Source organism: Papio anubis, chromosome 15, assembly GCF_008728515.1.
Source record: "Papio anubis isolate 15944 chromosome 15, Panubis1.0, whole genome shotgun sequence".
In the NCBI taxonomy this organism is placed as follows: Eukaryota; Metazoa; Chordata; class Mammalia; order Primates; family Cercopithecidae; genus Papio; species Papio anubis.
Window position 1 is genome coordinate 30,672,975 of NC_044990.1, and position 18,905 is coordinate 30,691,879.

General features: G+C 40.9%; 2 protein-coding genes across 7 annotated transcripts in view; one reads left to right on the plus strand and one right to left on the minus strand.

Moving 5' to 3' along the window:
* The first annotated feature begins 122 nt into the window (after positions 1 to 122).
* UTP14C (UTP14C small subunit processome component) lies at positions 123 to 5,229 on the plus strand. Of its 2 annotated transcripts, XM_021929651.2 has the most exons (2): positions 370 to 445; positions 511 to 5,229. In XM_021929651.2, exons 1-2 carry the CDS (start codon positions 370 to 372, stop codon positions 2,583 to 2,585), a joined length of 2,151 nt encoding a protein of 716 aa, XP_021785343.2. In that variant the 3' UTR covers positions 2,586 to 5,229. The 2 variants fall into 2 exon arrangements, with proteins under 2 accessions (XP_003919734.3, XP_021785343.2); XM_003919685.5 differs by having other exon boundaries at positions 123 to 5,229.
* Positions 5,230 to 8,072: 2,843 nt separating this feature from the next.
* NEK5 (NIMA related kinase 5) overlaps positions 8,073 to 18,905 on the minus strand; it is a 95,866-nt gene continuing 85,033 nt past the window's right edge. For all 5 annotated transcript variants that reach the window (XM_021929653.2, XM_031655867.1, XM_031655866.1 and 2 more), the window contains one exon: positions 8,073 to 8,642. In XM_021929653.2, coding sequence (XP_021785345.1) covers positions 8,372 to 8,642 — 271 coding nt within the window. In that variant the 3' untranslated portion in view covers positions 8,073 to 8,371. The remainder of the gene's footprint in view (positions 8,643 to 18,905) is intronic.

The window sequence follows — 18,905 nt, forward strand, 5'->3', positions numbered from 1 at the left end:
GGAGATCGAGACCACAGTGAAACCCTGTCTCTACTAAAAATACAAAAAATTAGCCGGGTGTGGTAGTGGGCGCCTGTAGTCCCAGCTACTCAGGAGGCTGAGGCAGGAGAATGGCGTGAACCCGGGAGGCGGAGCTTGCAGTGAGCCGAGATCGCGCCACTGCACTCCAGCCTGGGGGACACAGCGAGACTCCGTCTCAAAAAAAAAAAGAAAATGGATGACTAGCCTTCAGCTTCCATTCTTGGTACACATGAGAAAAGCTGGCTGCTAAGATGAATGTGAACCGGGTTGCGGAGAGCCTTCTGGCTTTGAGCCAACAGGAAGAATTAGTGGATTTGCCAAAAAACTGCCCCTTGAGTGAGAATGAAGATGAGGGAGACAGTGATGGAGAGAGAAAGCATCAAAAGCTTCTGGAAGCAATCAGTTCCCTTGATGGAAAGAATAGGCAGAAATTGGCTGAGAGGTCTGAGGCTAGTCTGAAAGTGTCAGAGTTCAATGTCAGTTCTGAAGGATCAGGAGAAAAGCTGGTCCTTGCAGATCTCCTTGAGCCTGTTAAAACTTCTTCTTCTTTGGCCACTGTGAAAAAGCAACTGAATAGAGTCAAATCAAAGAAGGTGGTGGAGTTACCTCTTAACAAAGAAAAGATTGAACAGATCCACAGAGAAGTAGCATTCGGTAAAACCTCACAAGTCCTCTCTAAATGGGACCCTATCGTCCTGAAGAACCAGCAGGCAGAGCAGCTGGCTTTTCCCCTGGGGAAGGAGCAGCCAGCCATTGCTCCCATTGAACATGCGCTCAGTGGCTGGAAGGCAAGAACTCCCCTGGAGCAGGAAATTTTTAACCTCCTCCATAAGAACAAGCAGCCAGTAACAGACCCTTTACTGACTCCCATGGAAAAGGCCTCTCTCCGAGCCATGAGCCTGGAAGAGGCAAAGATGCACCGAGCAGAGCTTCAGAGGGCTCGGGCTCTGCAGTCCTACTATGAGGCCAAGGCTCGAAGAGAGAAGAAAATCAAAAGTAAAAAGTATCACAAAGTCGTGAAGAAAGGAAAGGCCAGGAAAGCCTCAAAAGAGTTGGAGCAGCTGCAGAAGGTTAATCCAACTGTGGCATTGGAAGAACTGGAAAAATTTGAAAATGCCAGAATGATGGAAAGAATGAGCCTTAAGCACCAAAACAGTGGGAAATGGGCCAAGTCAAAGGCAATTATGGCAAAATATGACCTGGAGGCTCGCCAAGCTATGCAGGAACAGTTGGCCAAGAACAAAGAACTGACACAGAAACTCCAGGTAGCCTCTGAGATTGAGGAAGAGGAGGGAGGCACAGAAGAAGTGGAAGAACTCCTTGTCCCCCATGTAGTGAATGAAGTCCAGATGAATGTGGACGGACCGAATCCCTGGATGCTCAGAAGCTGCACCAGTGACACCAGAGAGGCTGCAACCCAGGAGGACCCTGAGCAACTGCCAGAGCCTGCGACCCATGAGGTTTCTGAAAGTGAGGGAGAAAGACCAGTGGCAGAGGAAGAAATTTTGTTGAGAGACTTTGAGGAGAGGCGATCCCTTAGAAAAAGATCTGAGCTCAACCAGGATGCTGAGCCAGCAGGCATTCAAGAAACAAAAGATTCTAGCAGCCAGGAGGTGCTGTCTGAATTGAGGGCACTATCTCAGAAATTGAAGGAAAACCATCAGTCCAGGAAGCAAAAAGCAAGTTCAGAGGGGACTGTTCCCCAGGTCCAGAGAGAGGAACCTGCCCCAGAAGAAGAGGCGCCCCTGTTGCTACAGAGGCCAGAGAGAGTACAAACTCTGGAAGAGCTAGAAGAGCTGGGAAAAGAAGATTGTTTTCAAAATAAGGAGCTTCCCAGACCTGTGTTAGAAGGGCAGCAGTCAGAGAGGACCCCAAATAATCGGCCTGATGCCCCTGAGGAGAAGAAAGAGAAGGAGCAACTGATTGACGTACAGAACCTCCTAACCACACAGTCTCCTTCCGTGAGGTCTTTGGCAGTTCCCACAACAATAGAGGAGCTGGAAGATGAAGAGGAGAGAGACCAAAGGCAGATGATAAAGGAAGCTTTTGCTGGGGATGATGTCATCAGAAATTTCTTGAAAGAGAAGAGAGAAGCTGTGGAGGCGAGTAAGCCAAAGGACGTGGACCTGACACTACCTGGCTGGGGCGAGTGGGGTGGTGTGGGCCTAAAGCCTAGTACCAAGAAAAGACGCCAGTTTCTCAAAGCCCCTGAGGGTCCTCCAAGAAAAGATAAGAATTTGCCAAATGTGATTATCAGTGAGAAGCGCAACATCCATGCAGCAGCTCATCAGGTACAAGTGCTTCCATATCCATTTACCCACCATCGGCAATTTGAAAGGACCATCCAGACCCCTGTAGGATCCACATGGAACACCCAGAGGGCTTTCCAAAAGCTGACTACTCCCAAGGTCGTCACCAAGCCAGGTCATATCATTAAGCCCATAAAAGCAGAGGATGTGGGCTACCGGTCTTCCTCAAGGTCAGACCTGTCTGTCATACAGTGGAATCCAAAACGAATCACCACACGTCACAATAAAGAGTTGAAGAAAAACTCTGTAGGTTGAGTAGCTGGAAAAGTGACAACCAGGAGTTCTGATTCCACTTCCTTTGGTCCAGTTTTACTCTGCTACAGGGTGGATTCCAGAACTGGCTCAGCACATTGCATGTAGTTGAGCCACATTTTTAAAAAAAGAAAATGGATGACCATTAATTGACTAGCATTTTAGAATTGATCAGACATTAGAACACAGAAAAATGCTGGTACATTTACATTCTGAACAATACAGTGGATGACCCTTTTGAATATACCTAATGATTTCCTTAAAAAAGAAATTTTAAACAGACTTGTGTAATCATGTTCTCAAAGCATACAGTCAAGAGGTGGGACTGACTGATGCTTTATAGGTGTGTGTAGGGCAGTAGAGGCCAAGGTGCTGCCAATAGTCCTTTCCATACTAGGTACTGGTGAAAATTGTTTTTGTTTAGTGCTATCAGCACATTTGTGTGGGTCTCATTATCGCTTGACAGTACCGCATCTCAGCCTGGAAGTCAGGTTTAAGTCATTCAAGAGAACCTCAAGTTGTTTTTCTGACAGTGATGATGTGGTATACAGATACATCCACAGGGTATTTCTTATCTATTACCAGCATAATGCATTGTAAGATGGCAAGGTGGCATTTTGAAAAGAGCACTGGGCAAGCAGTTAGCATATCTGGGCCTACCTTCAGCTTCATCATTTACAAACTTCTGACCTTTTGACACTAAAACTGCTCCTTTATCTTTCTGAGTCTCAGATTCTTCATCTGTAATCTGGAGTTGTTAATTCCAGTCCTTACTACCTTTTGGAGTTGGAATAATGAGATGGAAAGTGGATGAAAGTACTTTGAAAATTATGACAGTTAAGGGCCGGGCGCAGTGGCTCACGCCTGTAATCCCAACACCTTGGGAGGCCAAGGCAGGTGGATCATGAGGTCAGCAGTTAGAGACCAGCCTGAACAACATGGTGAAACCCTGTATGTACTAAAAATACAAAAAAAATAGCTGGATCTGGTGGCGGGTGCCTGTAATCCCAGCTACTTGAGAGGCTGAGGCAAGAGAATCACTTGAAACCAGGAGGCAGAGGTTGCAGTAAGCCAAGATTGTGCCACTGCACTCTAGCCTGGGCAATAAGCAAAACTCTGTCTCAAAAAAAAAAATTAAAAAAAAAAAAAAATGACAGTTACTTAAAGGGAGCATTACATACTAAATGTCTTCTATAATCCAATCTTTATTAATGCATTACAACTCTATGTAGATTCTTAGTTACTAGGCCAGTAGCTAGGAATTGGTATAAATTTAATGCACCTTCTATCCTGAATAACTAGCCTGGAAAATTGAATATATGTGTGAGCAGATACGGCTGTAAAAACCTATAGCTTTTGCATTTTCTGCTTATATAATCCTTTGTAGTTCAGTGAATTGACCCCATCCATAGCCTGATTCATCTTTGTGTTAAGGGGCAAATGAAAGGGTACATTATTCCTTTGCACTCTTCTCTCAGTCACTCATCAATGTGGCCAGCTTATCTACTCCCAGTTATGTTATTCATACGTCTCCAGGCCATCTGTCATCAGATCAAAAAGCAAACAGAGGACCAGTCACAGGAAGTTCTGACACACCATTGTAACTTTGTGTTAGAGATGATTCCATTTAGAAAAAGACGGGTAGAAATTGGAGTGAAAGGAACCCTACAGATTAGCCCAGTTCTCTCTTATTTTCAGCTTTACAGACCAGAACAATTTAAATCTAAAGAATTTAGTGGACTCCTTCAGTGTCACAAAGCTGTTCCATGAAAGAATCAAGATTATAACCTGGATATTCTGACTCCTGGCCCAGTGCTTTTTCTTACTTTGTAGCTACACTTTGAAGTAAGATTCAAACTGTTACCCACTCAACTGCCTTATTCCTGAGGAGGTAGTGAAGGAAGAAAAAGTTTTCTGGGATTCCATAAACTATAAGCTTATTTCTTTAAAATTATTTTCATACATCACAGATATGTCATTGGAAGATATAATTTGCATATGATGATTATCAGTGTTCGTAATGTGGTATATGTGTTCTATTTTTTTCTGAATGATAGCATGAAAAGTGTCAAAGTGGCTTGTCTGCTAGCGTCTGTCTGCAGAACTTTCAGGATGACTGTTCCTCTCAGACATCATTTTTGAGTGGTCCAAGCCTGCTATGTTTTGAACCCACAGCAGTGGAGATTTGTATTCTTATTTACACTTGTGTACTATAAAGTATGTGTTACATAGGTTTTGTGTAATTATTATTTGTAAATATGATTTAATTTGTATTAAGACATGATTTAGATCTAATAGATACAAAGTCTGTGTTTAAATATTATTTAAAGAAGTGATTTTTCATTCTCTTGGATTCTTTCCTTTTATATGCCTCACATAGTCTCCTTGTTCTACTAATATTCCCAAGCTCCATATGCCAATTAAAAAAGAAAGAAAAATAAAAGTTTGTCTTGCTTGTGAAACATTAAGAAGAGGCTGTCAGGTTTAATAAACTTTTTAATGAATATTTTGGACATAAACTGCAGAGCTTCGTACACTTGATTTAAATAATTCTCGAGGGATTTTATAAGGTCATCTTATACGCAAAATTATGAGATAGAGACCAGTGTGATTATCAATAAAGAATATTTGTGTTTATATAAATAAACCCCAGACTCTAGAACTGATATATTCATATATATTCACAATGAGAGTATGTCTGTGCCAAATCTATCAGTACATTAGAAAAGTTAATTATATAACTACAACATGTTACACAAATTTTTAGAAGCAAATTATGTCCTGTAATTTACCTCCCCTCCCCCGCTGCTCTTCTGCTAACTCATTTTCCTCTTTCCCACTCTAAATGTAAGGCAACCCTTGGCTTTGGAGCTGCATCTGTTCCAATATTCTGGTGCTGTGTGCTCACTTGGACTATATGCAAATGTTAGTAGACACGCAGGAGGTCAAAGTGTTGATACACTTATTGCTACTATTTACAGAATGATCAATTTGATAGCTATCATACATGGCTAGCAAGAGGCTGATTTTTCTAATAAAAAATTTTTTTTAATGCATACAGGTCTGATAAAAAGTTTCAGTTTAACAGATGAGGCCAAGGCTAAAGCCAGAGCAAAGCAATCAGAGCCATGCTCAGGAACATGATTTAGCTAATCGTGTGTGTAAAATGGGTAAGGTCTAGAATTAGGGACTAAAACCAGTTGAAAATGTTGCAGATATGTATACTTCCTAGTAATCTATGTACATATATACATATGTATATATGTACACAGTGAATACTTCCAATTTACAGCAAAGAATTCAAAATTGCTGAGTAAAGCTTGGTGACTATTACCTAAAATAGACTTTAGCCAAGCATCTTGTCATGGGAGCAAACCCAGTAACCTGACATGCTTAACTTTTATTTTTTTTTTTTTTGAGACAGGGTCTTACTCTGTCACTCAAGGTGGAGTGCAGTGATGCGATCACGGATTATGGCTCACTAGCCTCAACCTCTGAGGCTGAAGCTAAAGTGATTCTCCCACCTCAGCCTCCTACTGAATAGCTGGGACCAGAGGTGCACACCAACACACCAGCTTTTTTTTTTTTTTTTTTTTTTGATGAGGGGCGGTTAAAGATGGGTGTTTCCCTATCTTGCCCAAGCTGGTCTTGAACTCCTGGGCTCAAGCGATTCTCCTGCCTCAGCCTTTCGAAGTGTTGGGATTACAGGCATGAGCCACCACACCTGGCCTGTTCATTTACCAACCTTAAACTTTTTTTTTTTTTTGCACTTAATTGACTTGTTTGGACGTTTGAGGTTTTAGGGATCATGTTTCATTTCCCTTGCTTTCAAATACTGTTCAGAATAAGGATTACATGAAGTCACTAGCAGTTTTACTGTGTCTGAACTAGTCCTGAAAGTAAATAAACATGCACACCCTGAGCACTAAAACAGTTGGAGAATTAATGATACTCCAATCTCAGGCCATGTGTCAGTTGGAAACTAACACAATGGTGAAAACATTTTAAATATTTACAGCCTCATGATGTGAACAAACAGCATTCTCCCTAAAAGAGTAGACTGTAACTCTACATCAGGTTAAAAGAACAGTCTGTCAGACATCAGGAAATAGTCACAAAAAACTGAACATATCTCAGGTGACTCCTACAATGTGCATTCTCCACATTTAATGAAAATTATATGAAATGTAAATAGTAAACAGACCTTAGAAATCATCTGACCAACCTTACCTCATCTTTGTTTTCTCAGTTTAACAGTGTATCAGTGAGACATTTTACTTTTATTGTAGAGCACATATTTCAGGCAGAATTCTACCACCCTGAAATATAACCACCCTCTCCTTCCTAAGCCCAGACATACTCCTTAGTATTTAAATAAACATCTGTTAAGCCCCAGGCCATGTTCAACGTTGGAATTGTTATGATCAATAAAAAAAAAAAAAAGTTAGTTTTCCTACACCAAACAGCTTACAGTCCTAATGAGGAAATGTTTCAGCATTTATTAATTCAAGAAAGATTTCTGGCACTGTGCTAATAACTATATAAAAAGATCATTGTAAGATATAAAGCCTATACACTTGAAACTATTAGAAACTAATCCAATAAGACAAAATGGTCATGGTCATTTAGTGCATAATTAACACACCATGCCTTATTCTTGCTCAATTGCCTTATTCCTGTGTCAACATCAGCTTCAAAAAAGTGTATTCAATACAACAAATTTCAAAATCACAGTTTTATAAAATGGCAGATTGATTATGTTAAATGAATGAACCTGTATATTGTATTTGTTTTCTATTGCTGTCCTAACAAATTATCACAAACTTAGTTAACACAAATTTATTATCTTAACAGTTCTGCAGGTCAGAAGTGTGAAATGATCTCACTAGGCTAAAATTAACTGTATTCCTTCTGGAGGCTCTAGGGAAGATCCATTTCTTTGCCTTTTCCAGATTCCAGAGGCTGTCTGAATTCTTAGTTTGTAGCCTTGTCCTCCATCTTCAAAGCCAGCAACATCAGGCTGAGTCCTTTTCATGCTGCCATATCTCTGGTTTTCTCTTTCGCCTTCCTCTTCCACTTGTAAGGACCCTTCTGATTACACTGCACCCACGTGGATAAACCAAGATAACCTCCCTATTTTAAGGTCAGCTGATGACCAAACAATTTCACTTGCAACCTTTAATTCTCCTTTGCCGTATTCACAAACTGGGGATTAGGACGGGACATGTTTTGGAGGGGGAGCCACATTACTCTGCCTACCACATACATTAGCTGAAATATATATATATGGTTTTTGTTTTTTTTTTTTTTTTTTTTTTGGAGACAGAGTTTTGCTCTTGTTGCCCAGGCTGGAGTGCAATGGTGCAATCTCAGCTCACGTGTAACTTCCATCTCCTGGGTTCAAGTGATTCTCTTGCCTCAGCCTCCCAAGTAACTGGGATTACAGGCATGTGCCACCATGCCCGGCTAATTTTGTATTTTTAGTAGAGACGGGGTTTCACCATGTTAGCTGAGCTGGTCTCAAACTCCTGACCCCATGATCTGCCCGCCTTGGCCTCCCAAAGTGATGGGATTGCCTGGCCTAAGATTTCTTAATAGAAACTTTAAAGTAAAAATATTAATGTCTATATCCAAAAGTTAGTTCTACTTCCTAAATTGAAAGAAAAATAAATCCTTGAGATTACTAGAAAACCCTTAAAGTAAATGAACATTTATGACTTGTACCCACATAAATACTATAGGTAATAGACACTAGACACTAACTTATTACTTAAGAAAAAGTACAATAATCACACTTGTATATTTTGACTAGTTGTTGATGTTCCTTGGTCTTCATCTGTAATACAAATGTGTTCATTAGATGTAGTAGAAATATTCTCCAAGCCTTCACTTAATTCTTCAGATTTCTGCATACTTATCCCCTCTCTTTCACTTGACTTTCCAGAGTCCTTAGAGGCACTGGAGGCCTCTCCTGTTTTATCTTCCTCTTTGAAAGTAGCAAGTTTTTTTAAGGATTCTACTACTTCATCTCTCAACTCATCTTCAGATTCCTCAAAACTTCTGAAATAATAAGCACTAAAAATCAGCGTTATGATATGAAAGCACTGAAGAATACATATAAAAACTCATTTCCCTTTTCTCCATTCCCAGTTGAGAAATATAAAAGTTGCATTTTCACCCAGGTTTTTCTAAGCATGATAAACAACTAATGTTGGGAGAATCCATCTTCTGTTGAGTTGTACATTGTGTTAAACACCCTTTATTATATTTATTAACTTCCATCATCTAGTGTTTAAGAGGAGAGGAAGAGAGAATTAAAAAAAAAAAAAATTGCCATACATCGGGCCCTTACTATATGCCCATCACTATCCTAGGGCACTTATACCATATTTCACTTAATACTAACAACATTTTGAGGTAGACATTATCATCAAATTGTAAGTAAAGAAGCTGAGGCTCAGAGAGGTTAAAAAAATGTGTTGAGGCCGGGCGCGGTGGCTCAAGCCTGTAATCCCAGCACTTTGGGAGGCCAAGACGGGCGGATCACAAGGTCAGGAGATCGAGACCATCCTGGCTAATCTGGTGAAACCCCGTCTCTACTAAAAAATACAAAAAACTAGCCGGGCGAAGTGGCGGGTGCCTGTAGTCCCAGCTACTCGGGAGGCTGAGGCAGGAGAATGGCGTAAACCCGGGAGGTGGAGCTTGCAGTGAGCTGAGATCTGGCCACTGCACTCCAGCCTGGGCGGCAGAGCGAGACTCCATCTCAAAAAAAAAAAAAAAAAAGGTGTTGAGGGTCTCACCACTACCGATTCATAGAACCACGAATTAAAATTGTGTCTAAGACTGCAACATTGATATTTTTAGAAAGGAAAGGGAATAGATCAATAAGACAATCTGCACCAACCTAAATTAAACCTAAAAGTAACTGCACCAACGTAATATTTAAGTAGCAAGTGTGAGGTCAGGAGTTTGAGACCAGCCTGGCCAACATGGCAAAACCGCCTCTCTACTAAAAATACAAAAAATTAGGCATGGCGGTGCACACTTGTAGTTCCAGCTACTCAGAAGGCTGAGGCAGGAGAATCACTTGAACACAGGAGGCGGAAGTTGCAGTGAGCCGAAATCGAACCACTGCACTCCAGCCTGGGAGACAGAGCGAGACTCCATCTCAAAACAAAACAAAACAAAAAAAGTGGCAAGTGGAGGCGATTGAGAAAGAGCTGGTAAGAGCCAAGAAGATGTGTATCGTGGAAGCCAAGGGAGTAGCCAAATAGATGAGGACTGAGAAATGATTATTTGACTTGCCAATTTCAAAGTAATAGATGACTGTTGAAAGAATATTTCAGAGGAGTGCCACACAGCAGGAACCAATGTACAGTGGGTCAAGAAAGCAATGGAGGTTAACAAAGTGGTGACAGGTGGGGACTACAGGCGAGCACCACCATGCCCCAGGTTTTTGATTTTTAGCAGTTAGGAGGTCTCACTGTGTTGCCCAAGCTGGTCATAAACTCCTGTGTCCAAACAATCCTCCCTCCTCAGCCTCTCAAAGTGCTGGGAGAGCTACTCAGGAGGCTGATGCAGGAGGACTGCTTGAGCCCAGGAGTTTACGGTTGTAATGAGCTATGATCATGCCACTGCACTCCAGCCTGAGCATCAGAGCAAGACACTCGTCTGAAGAAAAAAAAAAAGGTGGTGACAATGAGTTTAAACTCCTCTTTCAGTGAGCCTGGCTCTGAAAGGAATGGTGTTATTTACAGAACATGGGGGCAATGGTTTTTGGTGGTTGTTTTTAATGGGAGAGAGTTGGGCAGTTTATATGCTGAGGGAAACGTGCATATGATATTGAAAACAGGAGGCAGGTGGAATAACCAATAGGAGCCAGGTCACTGAAAAGAGGCTGGGTTTTAGAGCACCTGCAGAGCATGGCTTTCAGCAGGAAGAGGGACAGTTTTTCCTAGGAAAAAGAAGATAGGGAGAGAGAAGGAGAGAAGCACTCGTGGATATAGAGAAGTTATGGAGCTAGGAAACTGAGATGATTCCTTCTGCAGAACGCATACTATCTCTGTGAAGGAGGAGGCACAGTCACACGATGAGTGCGTGCTGGACGGGTGTGAGCTGAGGGATGAGGGTTTGGAATCACTGATACACTGGGAATGGGAAGGAAGCGGACCAGGCTTCGGATTGCCAGTCATCACGGAGGACCCCACTAAAACTGGAGACCATAAATTTGGGTGGACCAGTAAGTGCAGCTCGCACTTACTGTTACCATTCCTGAGACATGTGCTTTATACACTTTCCTTTGTCTTTGTTCCTCTGCTAAACTATGCTGTGTCTAGGTATAAATTTCTTTTCATTGTTGCTGCTTGATAATTGTCTTATTTCCCAGATATGAGGATTCCTGGCTTCGAATAATTATAGAAAGTTCACAGCTGAAGTGATTTGCATATTGTTTTCTCATATTCTTTTCTTCTGGAACTCCTTTTCATATACATTTGACTTCATGCCTCTTAACTTCTCCGTCACATTTTCCATCATGTTTTTCCTTAGACCTATCTTCCAGTTACTAACTCCTTCATTACCTGTATCTATTCTGTTTTTTAAACCATGAGTTGAATTTTAATTTCTATTCACAGATTTTTTCTCAACTTCCAGAAGTTCTAGTTAATTATAAAAATTTTTGCTATGGTCTGAATGTTTGTGCCCCTGTTCCCAATTCAGGTGTTGAAACCTAATCTTCAAAGTGATAGTATTAAGGGGTGGAGCCTTTAGGTGATTAGGTCATGAGAGCCCAGCCCTCATGAGTGGGATTAGTGCCCTTATAAAAGAGGCCCAAAGAAGCTTGTTCACTCCTTCCACCAAGTGAGGACACAGCTAGCAGGTGCTGTGTATGGAGCCAAAAGCTAGCCCTTACCAGACACCAAATATACTGGCACTTTTTTTTCTAGAGAAGTCTTGCTTTTGTCCCCCAGGCTTGAGTGCAATGGCTAGATCTTGGCTCACTGCAACCTCCGCCTGCCAGGTTCAAACGATTCTCCTGCCTCTGCCTCCCAAGTAGGTGGGATTAAGGCACCTGCCACCATGCCCAGCTAATTTTTGTATTTTTTAGTAGAGACGGGGTTTCACCATGTTGACCAGGCTGGTCTCGAACTCCTGACCTCAGGTGATCCGCCCGTCTCGGCCTCCCAAAGTGCTGGGATTACAGGCGTGAGCCACCGCGCCCAGCCTCTACTGGCACCTTGATCTTGGACTTCCTAGCCTCTAGAACTAGAAGAAGTGTATTTCTGACATTTTTGTTAACTCCTCTAAGGTACTGTGTTAGAGTAGCCCAAACAGGCTAAGAGAATCTTCCTGCTCTTTACTGAGGGACTATATTTTTCTTATGTTTAGATTCCTCAATTTAATTAAATTAAATAATTTTAAATATACAATATTATAGTCTTTCTAAGATAATTATATTATCTGAAATTCTTTATGGTCTAATCAGCATTTGTTCTATTTGCAATCTCTTATAGTGGTGTCTGTTTTTAAATGTTCAATTGTAAGTTCATCTTCATCAGTGCTTTAGTGAAAAAATCCAACATTTATCCCTCCAGAGTGTCTTATATTTACTTTTAAAAATCCCAGGAGTATTACCACCCCTTCTTGTTAATTTTAGTGTTAATTTCTCAACACAGATGTTTCCAGCCCATACAAGTATTGTAATTCAAGCTCCAAACGCAAGTGAAGTCAAATCTCTGGTTATAAATGTCTTAGGGGGAATTTTTCTTCCAGAGATTGGGCTAAAACATACCAGCCACATTACTGGTCTTTTTTTTCGAGACCACACTTGCTCTTCAAGGGTTCCAGCTAGCAAGAATGGAGGGGACCCAAGGAAGAAGACCCTGCTAGATATTTAGGAGGTACACAGAAGAGGAAGGAAATGAAGAAAAAGCAATTTTCTTTTTTTTTTTTTTTTGAGACGGAGTCTCGCTCTGTCGCCCAGGCTGGAGTGCAGTGGCCGGATCTCAGCTCACTGCAAGCTCCGCCTCCCGGGTTCACGCCATTCTCTGGCCTCAGCCTCCCGAGTAGCTGGGACTACAGGCGCCCGCCACCTCGCCCGGCTAGTTTTTTGTATTTCTTAATAGAGACGGGGTTTCACCGTGTTAGCCAGGATGGTCTCGATCTCCTGACCTCGTGATCCGCCCGTCTCGGCCTCCCAAAGTGCTGGGATTACAGGCTTGAGCCACCGCGCCCGGCCAGAAAAAGCAATTTTCAACCCTCCAAAACAAAAGGAGCCCACAAACTAAAATTCTAACACCTGAATAAATCTAATGGTAAGACAGATGGCATAAAATTAATAAAAGAGGCCGGGCGCGGTGGCTCAAGCCTGTAATCCCAGCACTTTGGGAGGCCGAGACGGGCGGATCACGAGGTCACAAGATCGAGACCATCCTGGCTAACACGGTGAAACCCCGTCTCTACTAAAAAATACAAAAAACTAGCCGGGCGAGGTGGCGGGTGCCTGTAGTCCCAGCTACTAGGGAGGCTGAGGCAGGAGAATGGCGTGAACCCGGGAGGTGGAGCTTGCAGTGAGCTGAGATCTAGGGACTGCACTCCAGCCTGGGTGACAGAGCGAGACTCCGTCTCAAAAAAAATAAATAAATAAATAAAAAATAAAATTAATAAAAGAAAAAAATTGGACCATGAACTAACTCCAGAGGAAATTATTTTTTATGGAGGATTTTGATAAGTCTCCTAAAGTAAGTATGCCCAAAAAGATAAACTAAAGCAAAGCATTTAAATTTTTTAATTATGAGAAATCATTATGCATTAATGAAACAAGACTATATAAATATAAGAAAAAATAATTATCTTGGGCATGAAATGTATAATCATTTAAATTAAAAACTCAATAGATGGTACCCAGATAGGCTTGGAAAACAGTATTCAAGGATTCATCCACGCCTGTAATCCCAGTACTTTGGGAGGCTGAGGCAGGTGGATCGCCTGAGGTCAGGAGTTCGAGACCAGCCTGGTCAACATGGTGAAACCCCCGTCTCTGCTAAAAATACAAAAATTAGCTGGGTGTGGTGGCATATGCCTGTAATCCCAGTTACTCGGGAGGCTGAGGCAGGAGAATCACTTGAACCCGGGAGACGGAGGTTGCAGTGAGCCGAGATCATACCACTGCACACCAGCCTGGGTGACAAGAGCAAAACTGTCTCAAAAAAAAAAAAAATTCACCTGGAAAGGAACAAAGAAGAGAATAAAAACTATGAAAGTGCAATTAGGTACTATTGGAGATAATTGAGAAGATAAAAAATACATCTAATATCTAATTGGAGGATCAAAATGGAGGCAATAAGAAAAGCAAATATTAAAATTTTCCAGGACTAAAGAAAGTCATGTATTCTCAAAAGAAGTGAAGCAAGCAGGATAAAAGACATTTTTAGACCTACCATACACCATAGTGAAACATAAGAATGTAAGGAATTAAAAAAAATTATAAAAGTATCAGGGAGAAAGTTAGCATCCCTATAAAGGAAAAACAATGAGATGATAATTGATTTGTCATCAACAATAATAGAAGCCAGGAGAAAAAACAGTTGTCAACCTAAAATTATATGCCCAGCAAAATTACCGCCAAAGACTGAAGGCAAAACAAAAACAATCTTTGATAGGAAAATAAGAAAGTTTACTACTCACTGACATATCATAAATAATTACTAGAGAATATACATCAACAAGAAAAAAGCGGAAATCAGAGGGAAAGCATGGGGTAGAAAAAAATGGCAAGTTCAGAAAAATGATAAACTAAATTGGCAAAGTGAGTTACATTTGAGAATATGTATATATTAATACATATAATAATATAATATTTTTGTTTGAAAAAAGGTAAAATTGGATGACATGATTTGATGAAAGTATTCCACACTTACAAAAAAAACTGGGGGGGGACATAAAGACAGAAAAGAAACAATGTTGATAATTGTTAAAGCTAGATGATGGATACATGAGGGTTCATTATGCTGTTCTCTACTTGGACTATAAATATTTGAAATTGTTAATAATAAAAACTTTTTAAGTAAAATTATAATTATATATAAAAATATCAGAATAAAAGGGTTTGTGGTTATTTAAATTGTGCTTTTCATATTTGGGAGGAAGGAAGGAATACTGAGCAACTTTTGAATTTGTTAGATCAATTTGTAGGTAGTGTATAAAAGCTAACCATTAAAAGATTAGAAATATAATCTGTATCTTCAAAATTATTATAGAGGGGAAAAAGTAATATAGAAAAGTTTGTCAACCAACAAAAGGCTAGGAAAGAAGGGTAAAAAAGAAATAAGAAAAGATAAGGAATAAAAAACCAAAATGCTATGGTAGAGTGAAATCCAAATTTGTCAACAATTATAATAAATTTTACTAAATTAACATTAAAAGACATTTTCACATGACAAGGAGCACATAAACCGACTGCATGCACTTTATAAGAAATACAGCATAACAAAATCCACAAAGAAATGATGAAAATAAAAGAATAGTAAAATACATATTATAAAAGTACTTAAAAAAAAAAGAAGTTACAATAATAATATCTGTATCAGACCAAATAGAATTTAATGCAAACAGCATTAATAGGAACAAAAAGTGACAATGTAGAAAAGGGACACTTTACCAAATTGATATAACAATCATAAATTAGAACACAGCTTCTACATATTTAAAGTATAATGAAAAGGAGAGCAAATGATGAGAAATCACCAAAACCACAAACATAGTTGAAGATTTCAATGTAACTCTGTTAGGAGGTGATGTTTTGTTTTAAAAAGGCTACAGAACATGTTAACAAAAAATGTTTAAGCTTGATATAATAATTATATATAACATATATACTCCCCAAATAGTAAGAATATGCATTTGTAACAGGCATAAAATTGACCCTGTGCTCAATAGTAAAAGAAGTACAATAGGCCGGGCGCGGTGGCTCAAGCCTGTAATCCCAGCACTTTGGGAGGCCGAGGCGGGTGGATCACGAGGTCAGGAGATCGAGACTATCCTGGCTAACATGGTGAAACCCCGTCTCTACTAAAAATACAAAAAACTAGCCGGGCGCGGTAGCGGGCGCCTGTAGTCCCAGCTACTTGGGAGGCTGAGGCGGGAGAATGGCGTGAACCCGGGGGGCGGAGCTTGCAGTGAGCCGAGATCGCGCCACTGCACTCCAGCCTGGGAGACACAGTGAGACTCCGTCTCAAAAAAAAAAAAAAAAAAAAAAAGAAGTACAATAAACCTTTAAAATCACTAAAATTCAGATGATAGTCCCTGTCCGAAGTACAAATAAATTAGAAATCCAGATTTTTTTTAAAAAGTGATTAAAGCCGGGTGCAGTGGCTTATGCCAATAATCCCAGCACTTTGGGAGGCTGAGGTGGGTGAATCACAAGGTCAGAAGTTCAAGCCCAGCCTGGCCAAGATAGTGAAACCCCGTCTCTACTAAAAATACAAAAAGTAGTCCGGCATGGTGGCAGGTGCCTGTAATCCCAGCTACTCGGGAGGCTGAGGCAGAGAATTGGCTTGAACCCCGGAGGCAGAGGTAGCAGTGAGCCAAGATCACACTGCTGCACTCCAGCCTGGGTGACAGAGCAAGACTCCATCTCAAAAAAAAAAAGAAAGAAAAAGTGATTAAAAAAATACATTAGTCAGAAATTTCAAACTTGAATCATACCATTAAGAAAATGAACACAAATACCCCAACGGTGAGAAAATGTTAGCAAAGCAGATATCTGACAAAGAACTAGTAGCAAAGATATATAAACAATTTTAAAATTATAAAGACACCACTTCGCACCTAGTAGATGGGTTATAAATGTTAAAACTGACCATACCAAGTGTTGGTAAGGATGTTGAACAACTGGAACTCTTACACACTGTTCGCAGGAATGTGAAATAGAATAACCACTTTGGAAAACAGTTTGGTAATTTTTTAAAAAGTTAAACATTTACCAACTGTGATGGTTAATACTGAGTGTCAACTTGATTGGATTGAAGGATTCAAAGTATTGATCCTGGGTGTGTCTGTGAGGGTGTTGCCAAAGGAGATTAACATTTGAGTCAGTGGGCTGGGAAAGGCAGACCCACTCTTAATCTGTGTGGGCAAAATCTATTCAGCTGCCAGCACGGCTAGAATATAAGCAGGCAGAAAAATGTGAAAAGAGAGACTGGCCTAGCTTCCCAGCCTACAGCTTTCTCCCATGCTGGATGCTTCCTGCCCTTGAACGTCGGACTCCAAGTTCTTCGGTTTTGAACTCGGACTGGCTCTCCTTTCTCCTCAGCCTGCAGACGGCCTATTGTGGGACCCTGTGACTGTGTGAGTTATACTTAATAAACTTCCCTTAATATTACATTAATTCTGTCCCTCTAGAGAAGTATATTCCATTACTTCTGTCCCTCTAGAGAACCCTAATCCACCAACCATACAACTCCGCCATTCCACTCCTAGGTATTTGCCCACAAGAAATGAAAACTTATGTTCACATAAAGACATATACACAAATATTCATAGCCAAAATCTGGAAACAACATAAATGTCCACCAACAGGTGAATCTACAAACAAATTGTGGTATATCTACACAATGGGATAGTACTTAGCAATAAAAAGGAAAAGAACTATCAATATACACAACAACACGAATGAGTCTCAAAATTATTCTCCAACAGTAGGGTTTCTAGGCAATTTAAGGGTATTGTTTCTCAGTAATCTAAGCCAAAGCCCAAAAGAGAGAAGGGCCTATATCAAAGGGTCTGGCTTTTATCTAATGAAGTGACTCCCAATAAGAGTTGCAGAGACCTCTAAGATTTCTGAAAGAAATATATATATAGAAGCATAAACAGGTTGGACAGAAAGGGCCACAGACAGTATGAAATGAAAAGAGGCCTTTGGGTTCCAAAATTCTGCTAGCAAGAAGGCTAAGAAAAACTCCTTCTTTTCCTCCTTTCTTTGCTAGACAAGGTGATTCTAATGTTCATATGGAAAAATAAGCAAAACAAGTCTGAAAATTCTGAAAAAGAGTATTTAGGGGACATAGCCCCCCAAAATAAACTCTATTATAAACAATGTGTTTATAAATCAATAATTAGACTAGAAAGAATAGGAATTGAATGCAAATACATATAAAAATATACTGTAACAGCAGCATTTCAAATTAGAATCAAAAATCTTTTTTTTTTGTTTTTTGAGATGGAGTCTCTCTGTCCCCTAGGCTGGAGTGCAGTGGTGCGATCTTGGCTCACTGCAAGCTCTGCCTTCCGGGTTCAGGTCATTCTCCTGCCTCAGCCTCCCGAGTAGCTGGAACTACAGGCGCCCGCCACCACACCCGGCTAATGTTTTTGTATTTTTAGTAGAGATGGGGTTTCACCGTGTTAGCCAGGATGGTCTCGATCTCCTGACCTTGTGATCCACCCTCCTTGGCTTCCCAAAGTGCTGGGATTACAGGCGTGAGCCACCGTGCCCAGCCAGGATCAAAAACCTTTTTAAGGAAATGGTGCTGGAGTAAGTAAGGAGTTATTTGGGGGGGAAAAAAAGTTGGGGGCTGGGTGCGGTGGTTCACGCCTATAATCCCAGCACTTTGGGAGGCTGAGGCGGACGGATCACGAGGTCAGGAGATCGAGACCATCCTGGCTAACACGGTGAAACCCCGTTTCTACTAAAAATACAAAAATTATTTTTTTTTATTTCCGGGCGTGGTGGCGGGCGCCTGTAGTCCCAGCTACTCGGGAGGCTGAGGCAGAAGAGTGGCGTGAACCCGGGAGGCAGAGCTTGCAGTGAGTCGAGATCGTGCCACTGCACTCCAGCCTGGGTAACAGAGCAAGACTCTGTCTCAAAAAAAAAAAAAAGTTAGGGCCTGCACGGTGGCTCAAGCCTGTAATTCCAGCACTTTGGGAGGCTGAGGCGGGTGGATCACAAGGTCAGGGGTTTGAGACCAGCCTGACCAACATGGTGCTACTCTGTCTTTACTAAAAATACAAAAATTAGCCAGCCATGGTGGCGTGCACCTGTAATCCCAGCTACTCAGGAGACTGAGATAGGAGAATTGCTTGAACCCAGGAGGCGGAGGTTGCAGTGAGTCAATATCGTGCCACTGCGCTCCACTCTGGGTGGCAGAGCGAGACTCCATCTCAAAAAAAAAAAAAAAATTGGCTCCACACTTTGTAGTGTAATATGAATAAAGTTAAAGAGGAATAAAATATTTTACTATCGAGAAAAGTAAATAATAAATATACTTTTTTTTTTTTTTTTGAGACGGAGTCTCGCTCTGTCGCCCAGGCTGGAGTACAGTGGCCAGA